Source organism: Rhineura floridana, chromosome 20, assembly GCF_030035675.1.
Source record: "Rhineura floridana isolate rRhiFlo1 chromosome 20, rRhiFlo1.hap2, whole genome shotgun sequence".
NCBI classification, from domain to species: Eukaryota; Metazoa; Chordata; class Lepidosauria; order Squamata; family Rhineuridae; genus Rhineura; species Rhineura floridana.
Window position 1 is genome coordinate 4,308,377 of NC_084499.1, and position 27,103 is coordinate 4,335,479.

The following is a 27,103-nucleotide window of genomic DNA, read 5'->3' on the forward strand; positions in this document are numbered from 1 at the left end:
TGTGGTGCAATTCCTGACAAGATTACCAGGGAAACTGCCATTATTCCACTGTGCCATGCATATGTCACTTGGCAAGACCAAGTGGGCCCCGCTCCACCACTAACTGGCTCTCTTTTGCTCCAAGATAATCTTACCTCTGACCTCAATGATCTAATTTTGCAGTTTGGGGATGTAGCTGGCTGTCTCCCCCCCCCCCGCTCCCTCTACCCCCTCACCGCATTTCCCCTGATCTCCTAATCTTCTTAAAAGCAGCAGACTGCCAGCTGAGAGCTGCAGGGCACCCTTCCTACAAAGAGGCCACATATGCAGTGGGGTAGAGTGGGGTGAACACACAACAAGCCTGCAGAGCTCTGCCCCTCCTCAGGTCTACTTTCCTCAAGCAAACCGTCTGCTCAGGAGAAGAGCTATAAGCATCCCTTCCTGCGCCCTCTGGGAGAGCAAGGATTCCAGTAAGAATCCTGAGAGCCCTTCCTACCGGATGCCCACCAGACAGATGCAGCTCAAGGCTATAGCAAGAGAGTGACTGATGGCAAGACTCACAAGAAGAGCTTCAGCAGACTGGCCTACTACGACAGCTTCCCCCCCCAAAATTTCTGGGGCAGAGTCTTCATGGTGCTTCATGGGCTTCCACCAAACGTGTCCTGACGACCCCCTCTTTAGCACATTGGTGTTCTACAGAAACATCTGCAGCAGGACTCCAGATTTCACTGTCAGACACATTTTTGCCATATCACTGGAGGACACCTTGTGGGGCCTACATCCTTCCCACCCACCCCACGCTGGAGGATAAAGTCTGAGCAACACGCTGTAGTATCACACTGGAGAGGGGAATTTCCTTGGGAAGAAGCTCCAAAAGCAGAAAAATCTTTCAAAATGGAAACAGGTGATTTCCCCCTTCCCATCAGTCACTTATGAACAAACTGTCTAGAGAGTCAGAACCGCAAAGCCATTTCATGCTGCATTATGTCTGGCATTCCTTTTGGGGGCAGCTCCTGCAATGGTCAAGAAACCAGGGCATGGCAAGTCAAGAACCTCTAGTTAATGGTTGCAACTCGAGCGTTAATGGAAGTTGAGAACTGGTTTAGACACAAACAGGTTTCCCAGCTCCTCAGACTCAAACAAAAAGAACGAGGCCCATAAACGGGAAAGAGAATGTTACTGTTGCGCTGTGTGTGTTTGTGAGCTTCATTTCGTTTAAAGCAACACCACAGCAGCAGAGTAACAGCAGATGTTGAAATGCGAGTGAGCCAGCGTGTGCGTGCGTTTGCCTAAGAAAGCAGGCTTTTACCCTGCATCAGCATCACTGAGACTGGAGACTTAGTAAAATAAGAAAAGCTACTTTGTTTATAGAAATACATAGTAGATAGAAAAACAAACCTAGTTCTATCTAACTAACTAAGTTGGAGGCATAATGCCCAGGTGTAGGGGTTAGCCTCATGGCTTGGAGAGAACAGAGACAAAGGGATGTCTCCTCTCTCCCGGACAGTCAGATGACAAAGGAATGGAAAGGGCGGAAGGAGGGGCAGGTGAGCTTCCCTAAAGACAAAACAGTCTAGTGACAGAAGGAAGTCAGTCAGAGCCTCACAGGTAAAGGTAAACAAGCCTGTCCATCTGGAGGACCCTCGCTCTATCTTCCCTCTGGAGCTCAAACAAAAGAACAAAACAGGAGTTGCTCTTGCCCCACTTCCAACAGTTACAAGGTTGGCTGCTTCAGATTTAACACACTGGATGGTCTCAGCACAGAGATTTTAGATATCATTCATTCCCTGTATTTCCAATTATCCTCATGGCCTCTGTTTCAGCTTCCCATAGCCGGGCCATCCATGGCTTGCATGTTCAGAAGCACAAGCAGCACCCATTGCATGACGTAACAGAGACATGTGCAAGTACATTCCCTGGTGTAATAAGCTCGACGATGTTAAGACACAGCATGAAACCCTGCAGTCCTTGGAAAGCACCACAGTACAACAACAGGAGCGACAAAGGGCCCCCAGATTACCCTCCCCCTCCGCAGCCAGGGTTCAAGCCCCAGAGCTGAGCAAAGGCAGAAAGTGAGGTCATCTCCATACTGCCCGATTACTGCAATAAAATGCTACAGTTCTCAAAACTTTTTTTTTGTGGGGAAAGGGGTGCTAGGACATTAATTTGCCAGGTTGCTTGCGAATCCCAGCAGAACAGCTGTAGGACCTGGGAATGTTCCCACAGCACAGAGAAGAAAATCTCCCACTGGATGGAGCAAGAAGCCAGCCAGGTTGCCGTAAAACTGCCTGGTCATTTAGCTGCATTCGGTCTTTTTGCCAGCAGAATGACGGTGACTACCAGCGGCGCACAAGACACATACCACCAACTGCCAACTACAGTCAGGCGAGCCCTAACGAGTTAAAATTAAACGTTGCAGTTGGCTCGCGAGCCCATCCCTTCTCCCCTTCAGCTAATCTGTCACTTAATGAAGAAAAGCGCTCGGCCGGCGCAGGACAGCAAGAGCGAGCTGCCGGCTCACTTTCAGCAAGCTGATTAAGGATGTTCAACCAACAGCAGCCAGCAGACCTCTCCAACAAAAATAAATAGATGGTATGCAAATGTGTTTGTCACTCTGACAGCACATCTCAATTAAGGCGTCTTGCTGGGGCTGGTGGGCTGCAGAGCTGCCGCAGCCACAGCAAGCCAGCCTGCATTACTGATACGGGGGCTTGACCCTCATCGGCACGCATGCAGTGTTTGAAAAAAGGAAGCCGCTTCCCTTCATGCTACGCCTTGCTAGGATGTGAGCAGACATGGAGAGCGGGTAATAGCCGAGGATTTGAGGGGGGCGGGATGGGAAGGAAAGACGCACCTCTCTTTCACATCTTCCTCTCATTCTGGGAACGTGGAAACAGTTCTTACCTCACTTGGATTTTCATTCCATTGTAATTATCTATATGAAGAAGTTAAAAGGCAACACGATGCCCCCCTTTAATCTTTATTATTAGCGATTTAAATACTGGGGTTTCTAATGTCTCCACATTTTTTAAAAAACCACCCTCTATCAGAGAGCCTTTAGCTTGAATATCTTCAAGCTAAAGACGAAGACTGTCACAAATAGGGGCAAAAGTTTGCTGGAATGTAAGATTTACACCATAAAGGAGAGATTGTCACCGCAAGTCAATCAAAAACAAAGCAATACAGACGCAAAGGAGGTGGGAGCGGAGTGTGACCATAAGAACAACATAATTTTGGAACAATCCCCTTCTGCCTTATTAACCCAGCAGCAGGACACAGATTTTCTGTACGTCATGTAAGTCTACTGTGGGGAAAGTCCCAAGCACAAAATGGTTTTGCTTGGTGTTCTTTTTTCTTCTTTTTTTTAATTCAAGGTAATTGTCTTCTGCTAATGAATGGAGAAGAGGAGCGTTACTGGTATAGCACAGTGGGGAGGAGAGCCTGGCTGGGAGGCCAGAGTCTGTGAGTTCAAATCCCTGCTCGTGTCTCCTGGGCGTCAAGGGCCAGCTAAAGATCACCCCACAGTGAGTGGCTCAGGGGTTACGTGCCCTGCCACCTGTGCAGCCGTGGGCAAGCTGCATAGGCCCAAGGAGCCCAGTTGCCCCCCAGTGGGCACTTGCGGACAAGGAAGGGGCTGGCTTGTGCAGCTGTGGCAAGCTGAGCAGGCCCTGGCCAGCTGGGGAGGACTAGCCTCAGAGGGAGGCGATGGTCAACATGAAATCCTTATTCATAGGGTCGCCATAAGTCGGGATCAACTTGAAGGCATTTCAATGATACATCACCCCTAAATCTCCCACGATATGGAAGACACGTGAGGCCATCACCTTGATGAAGCTAAGCGGGTCTGGGTCTGGTCAGTGCTTGGAAACAACCCGTAGGCTGCTTTAGGTTCCATGACAGAAGGCAGAAAGGCAGGATACAAGTGCAAGAAAACAAACAAGTTTATAATTATAAATAAAGTTGTATCAATGGCTGGACAAAGTCAGAAATTCCATTAGGAAGAAATGAACCACTGTTCTAAAAATATATGAGAGAGAGAGAGAGAGAGGGAGGGAGGGAGGGAGGGAGGAGGGAGGGAGGGAGGGAGAGATGTTTACAGAACAGCAACCATTATGAAGATACACCAGTGAGTGATTGCATCTTGTTTGCATGGAGACAGGAGTTTTCAAACCTGCATGTGCATTTGAATGAATAACATGTGGTGCCTTAACATGGCACCAAACTATTACTACTGTTAAAATTTTCTTAAAACATTTACAGATATTAAGAATAGGGCTCTTTCAGTGTTATCATGGCCTACGTCACATGGGCACTTGAAGAGTGTCAAACTAATCTCATCTCTTTTTTTGATCGGGTCACTAGCTTAGTAGATGGTGGAAATGCTGTAGATGTCATCTATCTAGATTTCAGCAAAGCGTTTGACAAAGTCCCCCACGACCTTTTGATTAGCAAACTGGTCAAATGCGGACTAGATGGAAATGCTGTCAGGTGGATTCACAACTGGTTGGAAAACCGTACTCAAAGAGTGGTCGTTGGTGGCTCTGCTTCGGACTGGAAGTAGGTCTCGAGTGGAGCGCCACAGGGTTCTGTCCTGGGGCCGATACTCTTCAACATTTTTATCAATGACTTAGATGATGGGGTGGAGGGAAGCCTTATGAAGTTTGCTGATGATACGAAACTGGGAGGGATAGCTAACACAATGGAAGACAGGAATAAAATCCAAAGGGACCTGGATAGACTAGAAAATTGGGCTGAAATTAATACAATGACATTCAATAAAGACAAATGCAGGATTCTGCATTTAGGCCACAAAAACAAAATGCACGAGTACAGGATGGGAAATACCCGGCTTAGCAGTAGTGCATGTGAGAAGGACCTTGGAATTGTAGTGGATCGCAAGTTGAACATGACCCAGCAGTGTGATGCTGCGGCAAAAAAGGCAAACGCGGTTTTGGAATGCATAAACAGAGCTATAGTTTCCAGGTCGAGGGAAGTAATAGTCCCACTATATTCTGCATTAGTCAGGCCTCATCTGGAATACTGCGTTCAGTTCTGGGCGCCCTCATTTTAAGAAAGATATAGACAAGTTAGAGCGGGTTCAGAAGAGGGCGACAAGGATGATAGCTGGTATGGAGAACAAGTCTTATGAGGAAAGGTTGAAGGAACTTGGCATGTTCAGTCTGGTGAAGAGAAGGCTGAGGGGTGACATGATTACACTCTTTAAGTACCTGAAGGGCTGTCACATAGAGGAGGGTACAGATTTGTTCTCTGCTGCGCCAGAGGGGAGGACTAGGTCTAATGGTTTTAAGTTGCAGGAGTGTAGATTCAGATTGGACATTAGAAGGAACTTCTTGACAGTAAGGGCGGTTCGGCAATGGAACCGACTGCCTAGGGAGGTGGTGGGATCCCCTTCGCTGGATGTCTTCAAGCAGAGGCTGGACAGCTATCTGCGGGAGATGCTCTAGCTGTGGATTTCCTGCTGCGAGCAGGGGGTTGGACTCGATGGCCTACAAGGCCCCTTCCAGCTCTATGATTCTATTCTATTCTATGATTCTAAGAAATCAGGGGTTAATTCACATCTGCCCTTTAATATTCAAAACTTCAGACTAACAGATAAAATTAGATTATGGTTACAACTAGGGCTGACAAAAAGCAAATCCATCACACTACACACACAAGGCTGAAACAGCAGCTGGAACGTTGATCTCAGTAGTTTAACAGGACATTTTTTTTTAATCATCAGCCCAATCCTGACCGGTTTTCACAAATGTATTGCCAGAACCATAATAAAAATAACCAGACTACAGAGAGCCAAAGTCAATACAGAAATATGGAACATGCTATTAGAGAGCCATTAATTGATTTTCCAACCTCAGTTCATTGCTTTTTCTGTTCAAAGTGTGCTGAGGTGCTTATTATAATAAGGCACTCACTGCTGACACTAATGATTGGACTAGATAACAGAAGACACCTTAAACAGAGTCACGGGGGAAGGAAAAGCTGTCGCCCCCATAATGGAACCAGCAGGGTGATTCCCCTTTTCGGGATCATATACGGCACTTGGGGAGGCGAAATGATCCTCAAAAATACCTTATGAGCAAGAGAAACGCAGGCAGACGCAAGCCTCACATGACACATAAAGGAGGCTTCAGATGTGAGCCAGATGCAGCTCCCAACTTTGGAGCAAGCAGGCAGCATGCTTCTGAATGCCTGTTGTTGGAAACCGCAGGAGGAGAGAGTACTGTTACGATTTGAGGCATTTTAATTCCTGTTAATTCTAAATTATTATATTTTGATTTTAGACTGTACAGTTTTTGTACAGTTTTGTATTGTGATATACTGTATTGTGTTATTTTTATTGTATTTTTAATGTTCACTGCCCAGAGAGCTGTTGCTAGTCGGGCGGTATATAAGCTTAATAAAATAAAATAAATAATAAATAATTCCACAGCCATCTGATTGGCCATTGTGAGAACAGGATGCTGGACTAGATGGGCTACTGGCCAGATCCAGCAAGCTCTTCTTATTTTATGTTAGGTAACTTTACAAAAAGCCATACTTGTGTGAAGCAGCAGGTGGTATGCACGACTCCAAATTCAGGTGCGCCTGCGGTGGTGCATGAAGAGTCTGAGTTTGTGCACATACAGCAACCTCTTCACGCAACACAGATTGCCCATGATCTATCCCCTTGGCACCAAAGGAATTCCAGCTTGCGCATGATCCACAACTACTTGTCTTTTCAGGGACCAACGTGAGACTGGCGTTTGCATATTCACATATACTGAAAGCAGAAAGCAGGCCAAAATCCTTAAACAATGCACTTCAAGCAATACCTTGGAGCAGCTACATACCTGTCCAAAATGCACAGTGATTGGCCGCCTGTCCTCTCGAAGTTTAGGATCTCTCTTTTCAGCCAGTGGGGAAGGAGCTGTCCGTGGTAGTGAGTCTTCTGGCACTGTGGAGCAGCCATTCTCAGCAATGTCCTGTATGGTAGGAAAAGGTGAATCACACGGCCAGGAACACTCTCGACTAAGGGTGAGGGGCAAAAAGGAGGTACTTGGGGGTAAAACTGACGGAACCGTTTTGATGTTAGGAATGGCAACAACAAGAAAGCACAGATAAAAGAAACAATAAGCATAAAAACAGCTGCCACATTTTCTTCTATCACAGATTAAATACAAAACTCAACGCAAATGCCACAGAATAACTGAAATGCTACAAAATCCCATCTTTGTCTGAAGCGGTCCATAGTAAATATGTAAGATTAATCAGACCCACAAAGCCTGTCAAGCAATGCTAACTCCACAAAAGATCAACTAGGCCAGCGCCAAAGCCATTCATTTGCCTTGTGGAATTTATTATTATTATTATTATTATTATTATTATTATTATTATTATTATTATTATTATTATTATTATTATTATTATTGTTATTATTTATACCCCACCTTAAGGCCAAAAGGCCCTCAAGGTGGTTTACAAGAAAAATACAAATACAGAAATACATCAATAAAACAATACAATTTACAAAAATTAAATAACAAATAATGTTATTCAAATGATGAGGCCAGAGCAGAGCCACTAGAGAGCCTTTGTGGTCAGGGTGCTTGACTAAGGCCAGGGAGATCCAGGCGCAAATCCCCACTTAGCCAGGAAGATCACCGGGTCGCCTTGGGCCAGTCATGTCCTCTCAGCCTAACCTAACCTACTGGGCGGTTGTGAGACCAAAACGGACCAGGAGAAGAACCACGTGTGCCACCTTGAGCTCCCTGGACATCAGGCAGGAACAACACCTCATTATTTTTAGTTTAATGGCCCATGCAGAAATGGATTGCCGCCTGGCCAGTGATGACATAGGTGTGGAAAGCAGGAGCCATCATGGAGGGCCGCTTTGAAGTATCTGCTGGCAATTGACTAGACAACTCAAGAACAGATGCGGAAGGGAGAGGGAGGCTAGTGAGGCCCCTTAAGCCTGCAAGCAACACATTACGGGAGCCTGAGAATGATCCAGTCAAGAACTTCAGGCCCTGTGGTAGAAGTATGCCCTGAGAGAGTCAGAGCTGGAAATGAATCTAACCCTACTTAATCTCCCCTGCTTGATATTTTAAATCCTCACTGGCCAGAAACAGATATCTGCTGGCTATAGAAAGGCTCCTAACAGGATGGACGCATCTACTTGGCTTCCGTCTCACAGCGGTGCACTTTGTTGATTGCATAACCTAACTTCCTCACGATAATGCAATTTGTTATAGTGAACTGCTGTAGGTCACATAGATGCTCTGGCTCCCCACCCTCAAGTTTGATTAAAAAAACCCCCCAAACTTAAAGATGACTCTTTGTTCCCAGTTGTATCCAAATCTAGTTACATCCAGTATTCTACCACACTGATGGGTGACCTGAAGAAGAGGAAGTCGCATTTCACCAAGTCTGGCTATTTGTATGCTCTTGACTGGCCGTGGCTCTCCAGGGTCTGAAGCAAGCAGTGTCTTTCCTGTCATCTGCTACCTGGTCCTTTGTTCTGGAGATGCCAAGCATCAAACCCAAGATCTTCTGCATGCAAAGCGAGTGGCCCACCACCGAACTATGGTCCCTGCTTTGTTGATTTTGGGAGTCATTTTGGACCTGATACATAACCATGACAGGAAACATCCACACCCCCAAATTTGATTCAGCATTCGGGAAGGTCATTACAACTTTTGTCACACACACCCCTTTTTCAGGATTGACACCCACACCCAACCTATTTCATTGAAGTTTTGCAATGTGCAAATATATTTAAATGCAACTGATCAATCAGTTAGCTAAAAGCCAGGTGGTTGCCAGATTTTTAAAGGGTTCTTTAACTGGTTGCTAGTAAGGAACTGTGGGACCTGACAAACTATCAGCTCTTGGCCTTTAAGAAAACTGAACTAAGCCAGTGGCTTGAGTAGATGGTTAAGTGAGTGTGTGTGTGTGCGCGCCATGTAATGAAAACGTGTTGGGATGAAGCAAGATCAGGGGGCAGACATTGCAGAGACAGGCAGGCAGGATCTCCTAGAAGATCAGAGAAGATGCAAAGACTTGGACAATCAGCTGAGGAACAAAGAGTGCAGCCTGGTGAGCCTCAACCTTAAATCTCTTTGCAACAGTGTCAAGGAAATTATGCTTGGTAAATAGAGAGAGAGCACTGCAAGCACATGTGACCCCGAAGCCAGCTGCTTTGATGGACTGACCTTTGACATGCCCTCTCAAGTTCTACTCTTGGTCAAACACTATAATGAGACATGTAAGCTGATAGCCAATTAGAAACAATTCTTTTGGACACAGGATGACCTAACACACTCAGGTCAAACGGAACAAAGGATAGATGTACCTTATGAAGAGTTTGTCTGCTCCAGAGGGAAAAACAAGAGGACTTTTCAGATTCAGCTCATGGAACCACAGCCCACCAAGACAGGCAGGGTGGCAGAGGAAATTAAAAAGTTGCTAAAGAGAAGCCCCAAGACAGAAACTTTGCATGAATGGCACAACACCATCCTGTCTCTGTAGAACACAATTGAGCAGGACATTAAGGGACAACACCTGTGGATGTAAGAGATACAACTTTGTCCAAGGGGTGGAGGCCACATCTGGCAGAAGTGGGGAAACAAGTTAGAAAAAGGGGGTCGATACCAGTGTTGAAACACCTTGGCAGGTGGAGGAAGCAGCCCTTGTAATTGTGCAGATTCTCAGGTGGGTCTCAAAAACACTCAAACACAGAACACAAAACAAAGGGCAGCACTGGCCTGTTGAGAGAAGATGAAGACTTCTGTGAGTTCCTTTTGCAAATCTCTGGGCTGTTTTTACCCAGACTGGCACTGCATGAGAAGGACCAAGGTTAAGGAGTAGCACTTCACCAACTTTCATGACCCCTCTCATTTTAACTTCAGAAATCCTAGTGGTTTCTCCTTCTTTGGGCAACACACCTGAATGTCTCCTTCAGCGATTCCATGGCTCAGATAACTTACAAGAGATGTCCTGCATCAGCAGCGGAGCTATAAGGACTAAAGCCATTGGAGATCCTAAGAACGCTTTGAAAAAGACACATCACAAGATGGTAAGATAGATGGTGGGTGTTCCCCCCTATAAAAATGGATTAAAAAGAACAAAACAACTTCCAGGATCTGGGATTGTAGCAAAGAAGCATCCAACATCCAACCGTGGGTCCTGCAGATCCTAAGGGCAAAAATCTACTGAGATGTGTGCACGACAAACACAAGAGTTTGGAGAGTTAAGCGGCTGTTCAGAAGAGGAGAAAGAAAAGGCACCGCTGAAACAAAAAAGAGGACACAGCAGCAGTTGCATTCATCTGTAGGAGCAGCAAAAAAAGACCTGTGCTGTGCAACAGTTTTTTTCAGCCAGCACCGGAGAAGCATCTGCTTGGCAATGATTCACTCTCTTAAAACACACAAAGAAAGCTGGGCTGATGGGAACGGCTCAGTTCCCTTTAGGGTGAGCCTCTTGTTCCTCAGCCTGACACCACACTGACCACAGCAAGCTACAGCTTTAAAACTGAGAACATTTGTGGAAAGACCTCACATTGGGGGGGGGGGATCCCCTGGTGAAAATATACACACACACAGACACACATTTAAAATGTAGATTTCAATTGAAGATCAAGAACCACTTCCTAACTATCAGGGCAATATAGCAATAGCACTGGCTGCCTACAAAGATTGTAGCATTGTCCTCTGTGGAAAAATATCTCTCTGGAACGCGGAAGGAGATGGATATTGATCGGCACCAACATTTGCGATTATCAGAAAACACACAAAAGCATAGATAGCCAGGCTTTGGGAACGTACAGTGATTGTTTTACTTATTTATTTAAATATTTCTATACCACCCTCTCATAAAATATCAGGGTGTTGTACTGCAATATAAAAACATTAAAAAATATATTTAAAGCAACGCAAAACTATCATTAAATGACCCTTAACACAAGTTCTAAAAATTGTTTACTTTCCGCTTTATGATTTTATTGGTTGGTTGGTAATTGTAATTGTCTATTGTATTTTACGAGGTTGTAACCTACCTTGGGACCTTTGGTTAAGACTGGGTAATAAACATGGCAAATAAATATTCCCAGCTCTCTGGGGTAGTGTGAGCACAAGAAGAGGAGGCCCAGTGGGGCCACTCCAGCGAGATTTCTATGGGTCTCTGCCAGAAGATTTTGGAGTATGGAGTCTCTCTTCCCCTGGTATACCAGGACAGTGGCAGGTTTTGAAGTAAACATTGAGATGGGACTTCTTTTTTTCCCTGGGGAATATCACACATCATTGTTGAGCCCCAACTCCCCCAGGAGCAGCACGGAGAAGAGTCGGTCGAGCCCCAGCCTCCCCAGATAGATCAGGGAGAGGAGCCAAAGATGGATGAGGTTTTCAAGGGCATTGAGGGAGGGGTGAAGTCAACAGCCTGCCAGTTCCCACAGAGAGTCCTCCTGTCAACGCAGAGCTCGCTCCACCTACAAGCACCCCAACAGAGCCACTGGGGAACGACCTTGCACGTGCGCCAACTCAACCCCCTCGCCTGGCACTTCAAATGCTTCCCCACCAGTGGGTTCTCCACCCCCTGAAGTTGAGCAGGCGGAGGCTCGGCCCCCCTTGCCCCGTGCGAGACGCCGCAAGAAGCGGGTCGGTCAGAAGATGAAACTTCGAAGGAGTCAGAGATTACGGGCGAAGACCTTTCCCATTTAAGGCGGCGCCCCCATGATTGGGGTGCTGAGTCAGTTTACTCCACACATTGCAGAGCATGCTTAGGTAGCCTAGTTAGGGTCAGTAGTGAGTCAGCATAGGGAGGTCTATGAAGCGCACTGCTTTCAATGTAACCGTTACTCTAATAAAACAAGAATTAATTCCACCCTCGTCTCAGTCTCGCCTGTCGGACCCTGGGCAGGACAATCATGCCCACAGGTCAAGAAAAGAAGCTTCTCTCTCTGAAAGAATATCCATTTTGTGACCCAAGCTTTCTCATCAACACATTGCTTTAACATCGAACAAGCCCCCCTCCCTTGTACTGTGGCATTATAGCTCCCCTTCCCAAATGGTGTGTTCTGGGCACTGCACAAGAACTGTGGCAAATCAACCAGTATCTCCATCTGCAGCCGGCCACTGGTGCCTTCCTTCCACAGCTCAACCTTTTGAAAGGCAGAAGAGAGCACACTCTCCCTCTCCTCCTTTGGCCTCTTCCCTTGTGCTACCCAATTCTATGGAGCTGGGTTTCAAAGGAGACAGAGTAAGATGACAGCTTGATATGGGCCACCTTCTTCCATTTGCAAAATGGGGCAAAAAGGCTGCCGTTTCTTTTCTTAAAAAAATGTCATCAGGCATAAAACGAAGCTGCCACATTTTTCTCTTGTTAACAACCATTTGCTCTCATTCACAAGGAGGCAGCGCAAATGATTGCAGACACTTTCAAAACGCCAGACCACAAACGAAAGTGGTAAGGGAAGGGAGCCCCATTCAATCTCTGCGACCGTATTAGAGGAGGACCTTACATACACCAGCCTGACCTCTCCGGAGGTCAACCCAGCATTACCCATTTGCAATTCAAACCCAGAGCTGGGGCAGACCAAGGGCAAAATCGGGCTCTTGATTATATTTGAGAGGTCATCATTGCTATACACAGTCAGAGAAAGCCGCTTTCTGGTCTTCAGCGCATTTTAAAAAAAATTCTCATTGTCGTACAAAAAAGCCACTCCTTATTCGGCAACCGAGACTGCAAAGGTGAGGCTTAAGGGTTTGTCTCTTCCTTGCCAAAAGCTGGGGCACTTTTCATGTTAATGTTGGAAAATATGCAGAGAGTAGCGAGGTCAGATTCAGCGCAGCCTCAAATTAAATCGGCCAGAAGATGGAGGAACACCACCTCAGTCTTGGGAGTTGGAGAAAGAGGCTCCCTTCCTCATGTACACAGGCAGCATTTCACTGACAAAAGTAAAAGCTGTCATTAGCAAATGAAACCAAAAGCATTATGGGAAAAAGCCAAATGGAGAAACGGCTCAGGCTGGGTTTATGGATCTGTCAACAAGCCCAGCTCAAAGGTGTGTCCTAGGAAATAGAGGGATGTTACTGGAGGAGTTCTTGCTATTTGTCTCACCTGAAATCTCGTGAAACCTCTTGCTCCAACATTACCTCTTCACTATATTGTGTTTGACAGGATGAGTGGGGGGGGGGACAGAAGAGAATCAAAGAGGAGCAAATATTCTGCCCCGGAGTACTTGAGAGATGTTGAGGCACTCTTCCTCCCTTTCAATAAAAAGCACCTGGGCCGAGAATTCGTTTTAACTGTTGTTGAAGAGGCTGAGAAAAATATCAGGCTAGGCGAGGGAGGGCAAGTGGGGGGGCATTTTAGATATCCTTGAATGGACCGGAATTCTCAGCAGAGGTTCAGAATATTGAAACAATGGGAATCCAATTATAAGGGAAAGGGAAAGGGAGAGAGAGAGAGACTGAAAAAGTATCTCAGATGCTGGATATTATTGGTCTGCTTACACCAATACTGTAATGGTGAGGCCAGAAAGGAAGTGGGCGACGATGTTTCAGTATCTTTGGTGTATGTGGTGTCTACACACTGAATGGGTTGGTGGGCTATCCGTCCCAGCTGTTGACCCTGAAGGAAGGGTGAACAGTTGGCAGCTGGCGATGCAAGGGATACTGAGCGATGATGGCCCTTCCGTTGGTCGGAGGCAGCAATGGCCTGGATGTGGACCAAAAAACTGAAGCTGAATCCTGAAAAGACAGAGGTGTTGTTCTCGAGTCCAGAAGGTGGGAAGGCAGCCTGTTCTGAACAGGGTTACACTCCCCTGGAAGGAGCAGGTTCATAGCTTGGGGGTGCTTCTGGATCCAACATTGTCATTTTAGGCTCAGGTAGCCTCAGTGGCTAGGATTGCCTATTTTCAGCTTAGGCTGGTTTGCCAGCTACAACCTCTTTTGGACAGAGATGACTTGGCCACAATGCTCCATGCTCTGGCAACTTCCAGACTGGATTGTCACAATGGGCTCTACGTGGGGCTGCCCTTGAAGATGACTTGGAAACTCCAACTGGTCCAAAATGCAGCAGCCAGATTACTTTGCTGGGGTTCGCTTTAAAACTCATATAACCCGTTTTAAAACCATTGCCAGTTTGTTTCCAGGCTCAATTCAAGGTGCCCACATTAGCATTTAAAGCCCTAAAACACTTAGGTCCCAAATATCTGAAGGACCACCTCCTTCCCTACAGACCCTCTCGGGTGATAAGATTGGCAGAGAGGCCCTCTTGGTAGTTCCGCCACCCGCAAAGGTTCGAGAAGTGGTGGTTAGGAGAGGGCATTTTCTGTGGTGGACCCTAGTTTGTGGAATTCCCTCCGCAGAGAGATGCACCTGGCACCTTAATCATTTGGTTTCCACCTTATGCTGAAGATGCTTTTCTTTACCTTGGCCGTTGATACCTGGGATATGTGTTTTCAGGACCCACCTTATTCCACTGACTGTTCTGATTATTTTTAATATTGGGTTTTGAATTGTAATTGGCCCTGGGACCTGCTGGTGTGTGTGTGTGTGTGTGTGTGTGTGTGTGTGGGTAATAAATAAGTAAGTAAATAAAGAGGGTCCGGTTGGGGGTGGCGAGGTTTATAAGCAATCGCCATTCTTGATTGGATATGAATAACTCTATGAGTGTTCCCCAAGCAAGTAGGGGTAGTTTCTCCCCCACCCCCAAACAGTTCACTTGGGATGCTTTTGGAGATTCAGACATGAGTTCACACCTTCAATATATACTTTTGTCTGTTTCCAGACAAACTCCCTGTTTTCTCCCTAACATCCAACGACACACACAACCTGAGTTAGCAAGAGACAGGATGGAAGTTTGTTACCTTTCACTAGAACAATACGGTGGTAATTTATGTTTCTCACTACCTCTCATGCAAAAGGCAGGTGAGCTAGCTAGAAACAGAAAAGGTAGACTTTGTAACATGGCCAGAGATGTGGAATCCAAGCCACACAGGCCTTGCTTAGAGCCTTTGGAAACTTTTCTGCCAGACATTATTCCATTGTTACGGTGTGATCAACCTCTCATTTTTTAAGTCCCATTCTCTCTCTCTCCATCACGGTAATCTGTGCAACTCCAAAACTTGCTTCCAAAATGCTGAAAACAGTGTGGGTTAATATGAGATACAATCACCCTTGCCGTGTATGACCAGCATGGCTTCTAAGGGGCTGCTTCACCCATTGCCAATTTTCTACCTGGAAACTGTTTTCACATAGAAAAAGGCATGGCAGGCTTAAATGGACCTGCAAGTTGACCATCAAATGTGTGAGTATGTTGCTGCATGGACATACGCCTAAACAGATACACGTGTAATCTTCACACCAGCCAATCCGCATGACAGCTGCATGCTTTCTTGCCACACAGAGCTGTTTTTGTGCACTAATTTGTAACAACTGAAGCGACCCCAGAGACTCTTGACTTTTCTCACAGGAAAGAAAGCAAATAACAATAATAATAATTTCTGTGACTCCCCCGTGAGCAAGAGGCAGGCCACCTCCATCGACTTGCCTTATCCCGATTTTTTTGGTACAAGGGGCACAAATCCCACATCAGACCTTAATGTATTTGGGTTTTTTGTCTGTGAATATTTATAACAGTGGGAAAAATCCAGGACCGCTGGTAATGCATTTTGAAGTGTGTTAACAACACAGCACCAAACAGCTCTCTATTGATCACATAATGCTTTTTCTGGCCAACTATTTCTTGTACTCTTTTTTAAAAAAAACACAAACTTCAAGTACCTTTTGCTTCAAGCGGTTTTTCACCTCCTTTATCCCCATTTTTGCATGATCTTTTGCCTGCATGAAAAAAGGGAGGGGGGGGAGAGAGAGAATTAGTTTAAGTCAGAAATCCCCTTCTGGCTCTAGAGGCCACTGGGCTTCATTTCAGCCCATCAAGACCCACCGTCTTTGATTCCCAAGAATAGGAAGGGGGAAAATTGGGCCATCAAGCTGAAGACATAATGGGTATAGAAACAAGATACAAGAGGTTAAAAAAACAATCTTTAATGAGGGGAAAAGAGATTTTGTTTGCTGAGAATACACTCCCTCCTCAAGCCTACGTTTCTTGTCTATTCCTCTAATTATTTTTTATCTGTGCTGTGCAGTTGTAAGGATGAGCAGCCCAGTTGTTTCACACCAGGGTAGGACCCAAAGCCAGCATCTAAGGAAGGCTCGTATGCATACTTCCTAGCTTCTCACATATCAACTCTCAGAGCTCGATTCTGGAGGGTGGGAGAATACCAGTTTTGGGATCTCTTTTAATTCATCCTGGGTTTCTACAAGGATTCTCAGTAGAATAAAGGTTAAAGATGGATGTGAAGTGTGAGTTAGTCCCACCTAGGCTCCCAACAACAATTCCTTGCCTGTGGCGCTCTGTCCCATTCAGGGCAAAACAGGAGCAGAGGGAAGGTAGGAAACACTGAAGGTAGAGCCTGACACTGATTTACCTTTATAGTCCCTTTACAGCCAGTGTGGCAAAGTGGTTAAGGTGTCGGACTATGACCAGAGAGACCAAGGTTCGAATCCCCACACAGCCATGAAGCTCACTGGGTGACCTTGGGCCAGTCACTGCCTCTCAGCCTCAGAGGAAGGCAATGGTAAACCCCCTCTGAATACCGCTTACCATGAAAACCCTCTTCATAGGGTCACCCATAAGTTGGAATCAACTTGAAGGCAGTCCATTATTTATTATTATAGTACCAATCCCTGTGTGTGTGTGTGTGTGTGTGTGTGTGTGTGTGTGTGTGTGTGTGTGTAAATATATATATATAGTATTTTATATATTTTAATTTATTTTAATGTTTTTGTGATTTTACTGCTTACAATTTTATTATGTACATGTCTGATTTTATTTTTGTAAGCCGCCCTGAGTGCCCTATTATAGGGACAGGATAGAAATATTTTAAATAAATAAATAAACCCATCTCCAGGTCAGGTCTCTGCCCTCTTTAGGACTCACCTTCTGCAAACGGACAGAAGGGGGTTGAACTCCCGTTCGGCTGGAGGCCTTTCTCCTACCTGCGCCACAGTTTCCTTCAGAACATCTTTGCTTTTGGTTGTAATTTAAAGTCTAAGTATCTGTTTGTGATTTATCCTCAAAAATGTCATTGCTAAATTTCTGTTAGAACAACATTTTATCCATGCACATTTTCCTAAATTCCTCCTTTTACTTCTTAGGCTAGAGACACACTGACTGCTCTGCCAGTTCCAGTGCATCTCCACTTCTCTTTTCTGCAAATGGGGTCACATGGTGCTAGTCAAACCCTGCCCCTTTTTATAACATGGTCAGATCAGTTCGAGTGCTGCTTTTTTTTTTTTTTAATTCAGCTTCGGACAGATTTCACAGCTGATTGGTAGATCAGCTCATTGCCCTTCCAAGTGTGGCCAGTGGAAATGCTTTGCTGTGGGTGACTCGTGGGCCCATAGCCTGATTTTACTGAAGATCTAACAGGAAGAGGTGGGGTTTGCAACATGAAGTGAGAGGGCAAAAGAACAGTCACATTCCACCAGTTTCTCCTTTTCACAGACATAATTTTTTCCCTTCCATATCTGAAGATTTCTCTCATCCAAATGCTTTTATGCTAGCATCTTGAGGACTATTTCAGTGTCTGATTGACAGAGAGCTAACAAGGACTATCACTACATTATGTAGCCTTTATGCAGTCCACTGAAAATAGGTTAAAATCCAGGGGGAAAGTCTTTTAACTGCTTTTTATTTAGTAATGAAAAAATTAAAAAAAATATGTGTGCCTCCTACCTTCCCCTGCTGTTCCATGTGCCCATGGGCTTGGTCAAGTTGCTTGTTGAACACAAAGGGCATGCTGTGTAGTGTGCTGACCATCTGAGGGCTTTAAAACATCCCCACCCCCTTCCCACATACATTGAACAGGCTATGCCACTCTGCAACACTTACAAACTTGTAGACTGTCTTCATGGCAGGGTTTGCCTTGGTCTTGACTGTATTCAAGATAGCACCACTTCCTTTCTACATAGGGACAAAGGAACAATAGAGTAAACTGTTACTGGGGCAGAAGAGCCATCATAACTCCTGTTTCAGAATGCAAAGGAGCAGATCTCAGATTTTTGTGAGAAAAAAAGCAACAACATTATGCAAACATGATTTCCACCCCACCCCCACCCCACGCACAATGCTAAGGCCAGGGGCACTAGGGACATCCTCTGAGCGATGCAAAAGGCTTCAGGCATCTTGCTTTTAATATCTGATCATAGCATCATAGAATAGTAGAGTTGGAAGGGGCCTATAAGGCCATCAAGTCCAACCCCCTTTTTATTTTTTAAGGAAGAAGCAGGGTGAACATTTTTGGATAGTGACATCCAAATTTTTCAAATAGAAAGACAGGTTTGTTCAGTTCATACCTCACTGCTACCACTGAGGTGGCTACATCTTTAGCACCAAACAAATAATGGGGTTAAGCACAGAAGAATGCCTGAGTTTTCAAAGCTGATGGTTGGGGGGCTGGGGGGGGCTGGGGAAGGGGATCAATCTCCATTTGAATTAGATTTACAAACAGAATTTTACTACATGACAAGATTTGGTATCTTGAGTGTGCCTAAGTCCCCTCCTCCCTCATCAGTCTGAAACTGCTGATGCCCACCCTCCTCTTCCTGCCAGCTCTGAGGCTAAGAGAAAAGTGAAGGCAGAACGGGGGACAGGAGACATCCATCTATTTCCGGAAGGGCTGGACTGCACATACTGGAGACACAACCAGAAAGGTGCACAAGGCTCTGATATGTCAGACAGAATAATCAAGTAGCCCAGTTAGTGTTTTATTTATTTTGCAGCTCATGCTGACTTTTGCTGCATAATGCATTATTTTGATAAACAAAATCTGGCCTGCACAGAAGATGGATTGCCCCCCCACACTCTATAAAAGACATACTCAGACACAGCTTTTCTTTTTAAACCAATAATTAACTTTGCCCTATACTAGTTGTTAATTAACTATTCGTGAGCTATACACCAACAAACCTTCTTGCAAACGGCTGTGAGCTTGAGAACTGGCTTATTATTATTTTTTATTAATTCATAGCATTTCTATTCCTGCAGCTCTTGGGACATTATTTGGCATTCTATGAGACTGTCAGAGAAGCCAGCCTGATATTTTCAGGACTTCTTTTATTTGTCTCGGAACCCTTAGTGATCAAGGATGCCTGATCATCTTTCTCTACCCTACAGAAACTCTGCTTGGAGTAAATTGGGACTCGGAACATAGTGAGTTAGCTTCTGCAAATTATTTCCATTGCCATTACTATCTTAAGCATGTGCAATATGGAGAGGGAGGGATGATTTAACCACAGCTCCTGGAATCTATTTTGGGTCTGTTATTCATAAATATTTATTGTACAGCAGTTAATCTGTATCAATTAAATTAACAGCAGTATGCCAAATACCAAAAAGGGAGCCCTCCCTTTCTGCTCCACATCTTGCAGCAACAACAACAGAGTTTGGCAACCAATCATTCATGTGTGTTGGAGCACCAGTTCCAAATGCAACAGCATCTTTAAGCAAACCTAGTTTTGGAGACAGCCTGGGGCTCAAATCTCACCACAGTTGCCAAAGGACACTGAAACTCGTGAAAGGCCAGAACAAGGCGTATCCAGGCTGCGAGGGACACTTACCCTAACCGTTGACAGCCACTGGTGATACAGCTTGTCACTACCTGACACAAAGAGACAACATACAGGTGAGAAATGGCAGCACTTGTTCTATCAGCAGACACACACCCTTCAAGGACAATGAATCTAGGCTAGCCTCCCTCCTCCTCCCCCCACCAACAGCAACAGAAAAAGAACTAGGACAATTAGTGAGGTAACAGCTCCTTCTGAACGTGTCTTTAAAGAAAAGGGCAGGAGGATGCTTTTTAGTCTTGTCTAAATATAGCAAGCAGTTGTGTTTTAAATAACAAAAGCTGCTCTGAGGGTTGTTTGTGTCCCCCCCCCCCCCGCCCCGATAAACACTAAGGCTGCATCCTCCCCAAGTCACTGGACTGGTCTAGAATTCCTGGTTTGATTCCAGATGCAAGATGATACGGAAAAAACCCACCTGGCATCCCAACTTCAAAGAGCCACCTGTCAACACACACAGCCAGCCTTGAAGAGGTACCAAACCTACCACACGAGGCAGCCCGTGAGCCACACAATGAAATCCACGAGGAGACAAAACAATAAATTCTCCAAGTACTTGGCAACACCTCGAATTATGACTTCTGCTGAATCCATAACCAGCGTGCTTTCAAAATTTGTTTCCAGCTTTGCTGGAACAAGTGGCTATTACGTTTTACTTCCCCTCTGCCTTTGGCCTCCCAGAAGGCATCAAAAACATCGAGATGGGGAAAAATATGTCTAATCCTTGGTGTGTTTTTCCCCCTAGGCCTTTAGGTAACTTAAAACCTCACCAGCATGGCCAGGCTGTCACCTAATTAATTGTCTACTCCAGGGGGTTGCAAACTGTGGTCCATCCACAAGGTTCATTCAGGTGGCATGTTTGCATTAAATATTCACTTTGCTTTTCACTGTATTTCTATTGCTGCTTTTATTTCTTTCATTGCATCACAGTTTGAATTCGACAGAATGCAAACTGAAACACAACAAAATACAGTATATAAGAAATAAAGGCATCAGAAAACTGGTCCGCCAAGTCCGTCAGCAATTTTTAAATGGCCCGTGGGGGAAAAGGTTTGGAAACCACTGTCCTGCTCCATCATGGGGTTTCAAAATTTATTTATTTATTTATTACATTTGTATACCGCCCCATAGCCAAAGCTCTCTGGGTTTACAACAATACAAAAGAATGCAGTCACAAACCATCCCTGCAGCTCATCACGTTCTTGGGCAAAAACGTCTACAGTTTCCCTTATTAACCTTACTGAAAATCTAAGAAAGTTACCCTGCGCTTTGAAGATAAACTGGTCCAAGGAGAAGTGCCACCTACTTTGCTCTGTTTTTCTAAATGAGATCCAGAAGCTCAAGCAAGGTTTTCTTCTTACCTGCATATTCGCCCATGTTGATCTCTTCCTCAAAGACATCGCTGAAGCCTTCACCGGAGTTGAGAAGATCGAGGCGGCCGTCAATGAACTTCAGGAGAGGAAAGGAAAGCACACCAGGAAGGGGGTCACCCAGGCCACCCTAGAGCACTGAAAAGCACCTCCCTGCCAAGCTGCTAACGCTCGCTTTCTTTTTCAGTTGAACGGGAGGCCCCAAAACAGCCAACACTTTATATTATTAGCAGGCTCAAGGTCCACTGCTCAAGAGCCATGCTTTCTTACTTAGTGGGGTCTCCAATATAAATCTGAGGGGACTTACAATGGGGGAGCCAGAGGGAAAGGAAGAGGATGTCAAGTTTTACTATGATAGAATAGAGAAGGGAGAAGAAAACCAACACTCCTGAAAATGGATCGTCAACTAGCCTGGGAAAAAAATTAATGTAGAGCACATCCCGTTTTGACCCATAAATTAAGCTAATTAGGAAACAAAGCGGCCAGCTGTATTCACGGCACACAGCCCAGTATAGATCATACTCCACACAGGCAAGGCGGGGGCTGGGGCTGGTTCTTTTATACAGCAACCTGCAATACCTGCTTGAAAAGCTGCAGCTGGATGGCATTCTGCAGGAACGGACGCATGGCGGCCGACCGGTGGGAGACAAACGTTTCTTCACAGAACGTGATGGGTTCCCCCTGAAACAGCAAAGTTTGGAGAGGGGAGGGGGGGAAGGAAGGTGAATGTCTAAGTTGCCAAATGCTCCCCGAAAGAGCGTGAGCACAATTGGTGAGAGGAGCTGGGCTGGATGAACCGCCATGCCAAGTGGAGTAAGGCTCGCAGAGTGAGGAGCAGGCCTCCACAAACAACTTCCCCACCTCCAGAACAGCATGCCCTTGAACAGGCCAAGAGTCAAGGAGAAGCCAACCAAGCAATTCTGAAGTTAATGCCTTGTGTTTAGTTTCTAAACAAGAGAGATGCTTTGAGCTCTTAGGCCCACCTGCACTATACATTTAAAGTAGTCCCATGCCACTTTAAAGAGTTATGGTCCCCCCCCCCTCCAAGAATCCTGGGAGCTGTAGACTGTTAAGGGTGCTGAGAGCCGTTACGAGGCTCCTATTCCCCTTCACAGAGATACAATTATTACTTAGTTTTTATGGTACGGTATATTTACTTTTGTTTTTATTAGTGTTGTAAGTCGCTTGGAGACCTTTGGGTAAGAAGCAATGAATAAATCTAGTAAATAGCAATAACAACAAAGTAATTGCGCAGGTGGAGCCTTAGCTAGAAGTCATTCCACCAACCTCAGCTGTGTGGGGACTGTGGGTGGTTGTTCAAAGGCAAAGGAACCACCCTCATCTCATTCTCAGAAGCACTCTTTGTTAATTCACGTGCTCCAGAGTTCAGGCATAACGCCCCCCCATCACAGATTTCTAAACTAAGTCATGGGTGGCACAAATGAAGCCTCGATAACATAGCATGTATTCTACAAATGTTCTTGACTTAACACAGTGCCATTTGCTTTGAATAGGCTGAAAGAAATCAGAAACCTTGTTTTGGTCTTTCCAAACAGACTGGAGTTTCATCTCTAAAATGCATCTTTGGGGAGGTGGCTGGGTGGAAGAAAGCATTTTATCTATTGTTAATGAGTTACGTTAACAGTGAAGTTGGTTATGAGAGAACTAGAAAAGGTCCTCAAATGCAAAGATGCATCACTGAACACTAAAGTCAGGATCATTTAGATCAAGGTATTCCCGATCTCTATGTATGGATGTGAAAGTTGGACAGTGAAAAAAGTGGGTAAGAGAAAAATCAACTCATGCGAAATGTGGTGTTGGAGGAGAGCTTTGAGCATACCATAGAGTGCAAAAAAGACAAATAATTGGGTGTTAGAACAAATTAAACCACAACTGTCACTAGAAGCTAAAATGATGAAACTGAGGTTATCATCCTTTGGACACATCATGGGAAGACACGATTCACTAGAAAAGACAATAATGCTGGGAAAAACAGAAGGGAGCAGAAAAAGAGGAAGGCCAAACAAGAGATGGATTGATTCCATCAAGGAAGCCACAAACCTGAACTTACAAGATCTGAACAGGGTGGTTCATGATGACAGATGCTCTTGGAGGTTGCTGATTCATAGGGTCACCGTAAGTCATAATCAACTTGAAGGCATACAACAACAACAACATTAATGCAGGGGTCTTTTCAAGCTCTAATTAAAAAATGCATCCAGTGCTTTTCATCCAAAGGTGTATGTGTGTGTGAGAGCAGACATCACGCCAGGCAAGCGGGCAAGGCATCTAGCCTGCTGCTACCACAGCTCCTCCTCACCTTGGTTCCATGAGTTGACTCTAAAGCTGTATTGTTATCCCTGCAACCCTCTGATCCCTTCTTGGCCCCCCCACTCCACCCCTCTCCTCCATATGAATGGCAGAGGAAAGCCCTACATAATTTTATTTCTTTCACAAACAAATTCTGTCCGTTCTTGATTGCTTATTCTGCCTGTTTTTCTCTGTCTCCTGGATTATACTACAGCCACTGGGATTGAGCTGAGAGTCACCTGGTCTATATCCGGGGCTGGATGAAGACATGCTGGGCCCCTAAGCCATGTCAGGATTCAGACGCCCCACACCATAAAAACCAAAGAGGAAAGAAGTGGCGTGGAAGGGGACTTCAGAACGTGTGGGTAGGCTAGCCCCCATGGCCTCCTCTTGAGGCTTGGGGTGAGGCTGGGCAACCTGTGGGCAATGCGAGTAGTCCGGCAGCCCTGGAAGGGAAGTTGTGGGACTGGGTGTGGATGAGGAAGGGGAGGTAAGGTTCCGAATTTTGGTGGTGGATTTTATATGAAAGGTTATTTAAGCCAAAGCAATTTCAATCATAATGTCTTAGATCTCTGCAACATATTAGGAGGCCCCTCACAACGTGAGGCCCTAAGCCATGGCTTACTTGGCTTGTTCCTAAATCCGTGCACCGCCTATATCACCTGGGTAGCCTCACTGATCCTCCCTTGGCCAGAGGCCACATGGTGTCCTTCTGCTAAATGCAAGTAGGAACTCTGGGAGTGGATCACCAGCAGGCACACACTGGAGGAGATTTCAACCTCTGGGGGCAGATGACGCCACGCCCAGGATGGAAAACAAGAGATATAGTGTTGGAAAACAAGAGATATGATGTCTTAGGAAGCAAGGGCTGGCCTCACAACTGTGGCTAAGCCTACAATTATTCAACTTGTACCATCTATGGGTCTAAACATAGGTTATTTAAGCCCTGGGCTGCTACTGGGAGGAAGGGCGGGATATAAATCTAATAAATAAAAATTAATAATAAACAAACAAACATGAAAGAGCCTTCATTAATTGCTCCTGAAAACAGCTGCAGGTGTACTGCTGTGGAGGCCAAAGACTAGCACCAGCATAAAATGCTCAAGCGGCTGGCCCGACAGGCTCCAGTGTCTGGTCTGGCCCTCTTTATTGATTAATTACATTTATACCCCACCTTTCTTTCACTAAGAAATGCGAGGCAGCACACCTGTGGTTCCCAGGTGGTCTCGCATCCAGGCACTGACCAGACCCAGAACTGCTTAGTGTCAGCAAGGGGATGGTCAGACCATAGCCTGGGACAGAGCTTGGAAAAGTTACTTTTTTTAAACTACAGCTCCCATCAGCCCCAGCCAGCATGGCCACTTGATTGGGCTGATGGGAGTTGTAGTTTAGAAGAAATAACTTTTCCAAGCTCTGGCCTGGGACCTAAATAAATAAAAAAAACCTGCATAGACAAAATAAAAGAGAATGTGGCACCTGCCGTCTGGGTTGAGAAGACTGACCGGCTCCAGGACTTCCGGGAAGGGTGACTTAGCCTGTGCCTGCTTTTGAGACGGGCTCCTGCCTCAAAAGAAGCTTATTCAGATATATCAGTCAGTTTTTTCTTTTTTTTTTGACTGATTAAACTTCTCCCGGGTAGGGAGAAACGAAGAGATTAACCTCAAAGCCTATTTTTGTTGGGACGACCAGATCTCATTAATTTATGGGACGAGGTCCAGCCGACGAAGGTGGGACGGATTTTCAACAGCAAGCTCTATCTGTTAAAGCGAACGTTCATCTTATCTTCTAAGAGAGAACGCACTAACAGGCAAGCACCCTTCTTTCTATATTTTTCTTTTACTTGACTTAAATTGTTGCTGTTTAAAAGAGATTTGCCAGATTGATCGGTTTTTGACATCTCACTGGGGAGCCGTAACTTCTCTCTGCTACGCACTAATTAATAGCTTATCTCTGTTTTTGTTGCAAAAAGCTGTCCTGGATTTGCATTCTAAAGATACACACAGAAGAGGGATTTCTATTCCAGATTTTTATTTTGAAAAATATTATACTGTTTTGAGACTATTCTCTTTTTGGTCTATTTTATTTTGACGAATCTGTTTCTTGACGATTGCCATTAATTGCTTCGATCCTGGGAACTGCATTTTGTTTACTTAACTATTGGAGAGATAAGGCTGTCTGCTCTGTTTATACTGTGATGTCACCAAGTTTGGAGTATTAACCCAATTGTTGCTGAAATAAGAAGTGGTTTTCCTATATTTTTCTTTTAAAATGGCAATTAAGAAAGTGGCTGAGAATCTGGAAATAACTATGTTTCAGAGAATAATGAATGAGATTGAGATAACGAAAATTGAATTGAGTAAAATGAAGCAGGAGATTAAAGATATAAGGGTCCCTGTGAGAGAGGTGACCCTGGAAGGGGTCCCTGTGAGAGAGGAGACCCCGGAGATTGGAATAGGGGTCCCTGTGACAGAGGAGACCCTGGAGACTGGAATAGGGGTCCCTGTGAGAGAGGAGATCCCGGAGATTGGAACAAACGTGGAACAGGAACAAGATTTGGAGTCTATGGACTTTAGAAATAAAATATATTGTTTGGAACTCAATGTTATCTCTGAAGAAATTAATGAAGACTCTAGAGATAAAGTTATCAATGGCATGGATTATCTTCTGGACTGGAATGATGTGATGGAGCCCAATATAGAGAAAATCTATGGAATTAACTGCAGCCATGTGACAATGGAAAAACTTTTAAGAGATGACCCAGTGTATTTTGAAAAAAAGAACAGAGATATGATTTTACAGCAGTATTTCAGCAACTTATTCAGAATGGATGGCAAGAAAATATTTGGGATAGAGGTAATTCCCATCAGACTCTTATTATATGACTATGGCTTTGACAGCAAGATTATTATGGAATACTGATAATGGAAGATTGGATATTGAAATTACTGGACTTAACAAGACTACTGAAGATGGAAGATGGAAAATGGAACTAATAGAGATAATAGAACAATGGCTACTGAAATTACTGAACCTAACAGATTCTGATGTGATGGATTAATTGAAATGTTTATTTTGACTATGGTTATGACAATAAGATTATCATAATTAGTAATGAGATGGATTAATCGATATGCTTATCTGGAAAAAAAAAATTGATAGATATATTTCTTAAAGAATTGAAACCTCTCTTTGACTTTTTGTGGAAAGAATAAAGTAATGTTTATGAGATTTGATGATTAAGTAAGATAACTACTGGAGGAAAGTGATTTTATAATATGACTTAAGAGACAGGATTGCTATATATTATAGACTTATAACTGATTTGATCTTTGACAAATGGGAAGTCAATATTTTACTCTTTATTTTTTATTTTTGTTTTTTTTTTTTTCTTTCTTCTTTTCTTTTTTTCTTTTTGTTTAACTATTTTTGATTTTGTTTTTTGTCTTTGAATGTTTTATGATTTTGTCTTGTATGTTTTATGAAAATCTGAATAAAAATTATTGAAAAAAAAAAAAAGAGAAGACTGACCGGCTCCTGAGGAGGCAGGAACTGGATGGTGGTTCCATTTAGGAATAGAATAGGATTAAACTGTTCCTCGGCTTCATCCTTCAAGTAGAATCCAAGAGAAAAAAGGGATCCCACTGTTAATGTGCACCCCCCCCCATGCAGCAGGTCTGGCCTGAACACCTGAGCAATCCCCCCAGCACCCCACAACAAGTCAGCACGGGGAGAGATCCTTTCCTCTGGACTTGACAA

The 27,103-nt window shown here is 44.6% G+C and overlaps 1 protein-coding gene across 9 annotated transcripts in view; it reads right to left on the reverse strand.

The window, feature by feature from the left end:
- The window catches only part of DENND1A (DENN domain containing 1A), a 342,814-nt gene that overhangs the window by 33,809 nt on the left and 281,902 nt on the right, over positions 1-27,103 (reverse strand). For 8 of the 9 annotated variants that reach the window (XM_061604516.1, XM_061604517.1, XM_061604515.1 and 5 more), the window contains 6 exons: positions 21,617-21,718; positions 21,029-21,116; positions 19,662-19,702; positions 17,935-18,006; positions 15,762-15,818; positions 6,831-6,962 (listed from right to left, as the gene is read on the reverse strand). In XM_061604516.1, coding sequence (XP_061460500.1) covers positions 6,831-6,962; positions 15,762-15,818; positions 17,935-18,006; positions 19,662-19,702; positions 21,029-21,116; positions 21,617-21,718 — 492 coding nt within the window. Of the gene's footprint in view, positions 1-4,591; positions 4,718-6,830; positions 6,963-15,761; positions 15,819-17,934; positions 18,007-19,661; positions 19,703-21,028; positions 21,117-21,616; positions 21,719-27,103 lie in introns of those variants that run through there. The other variant, XM_061604522.1, reaches the window with a different exon arrangement.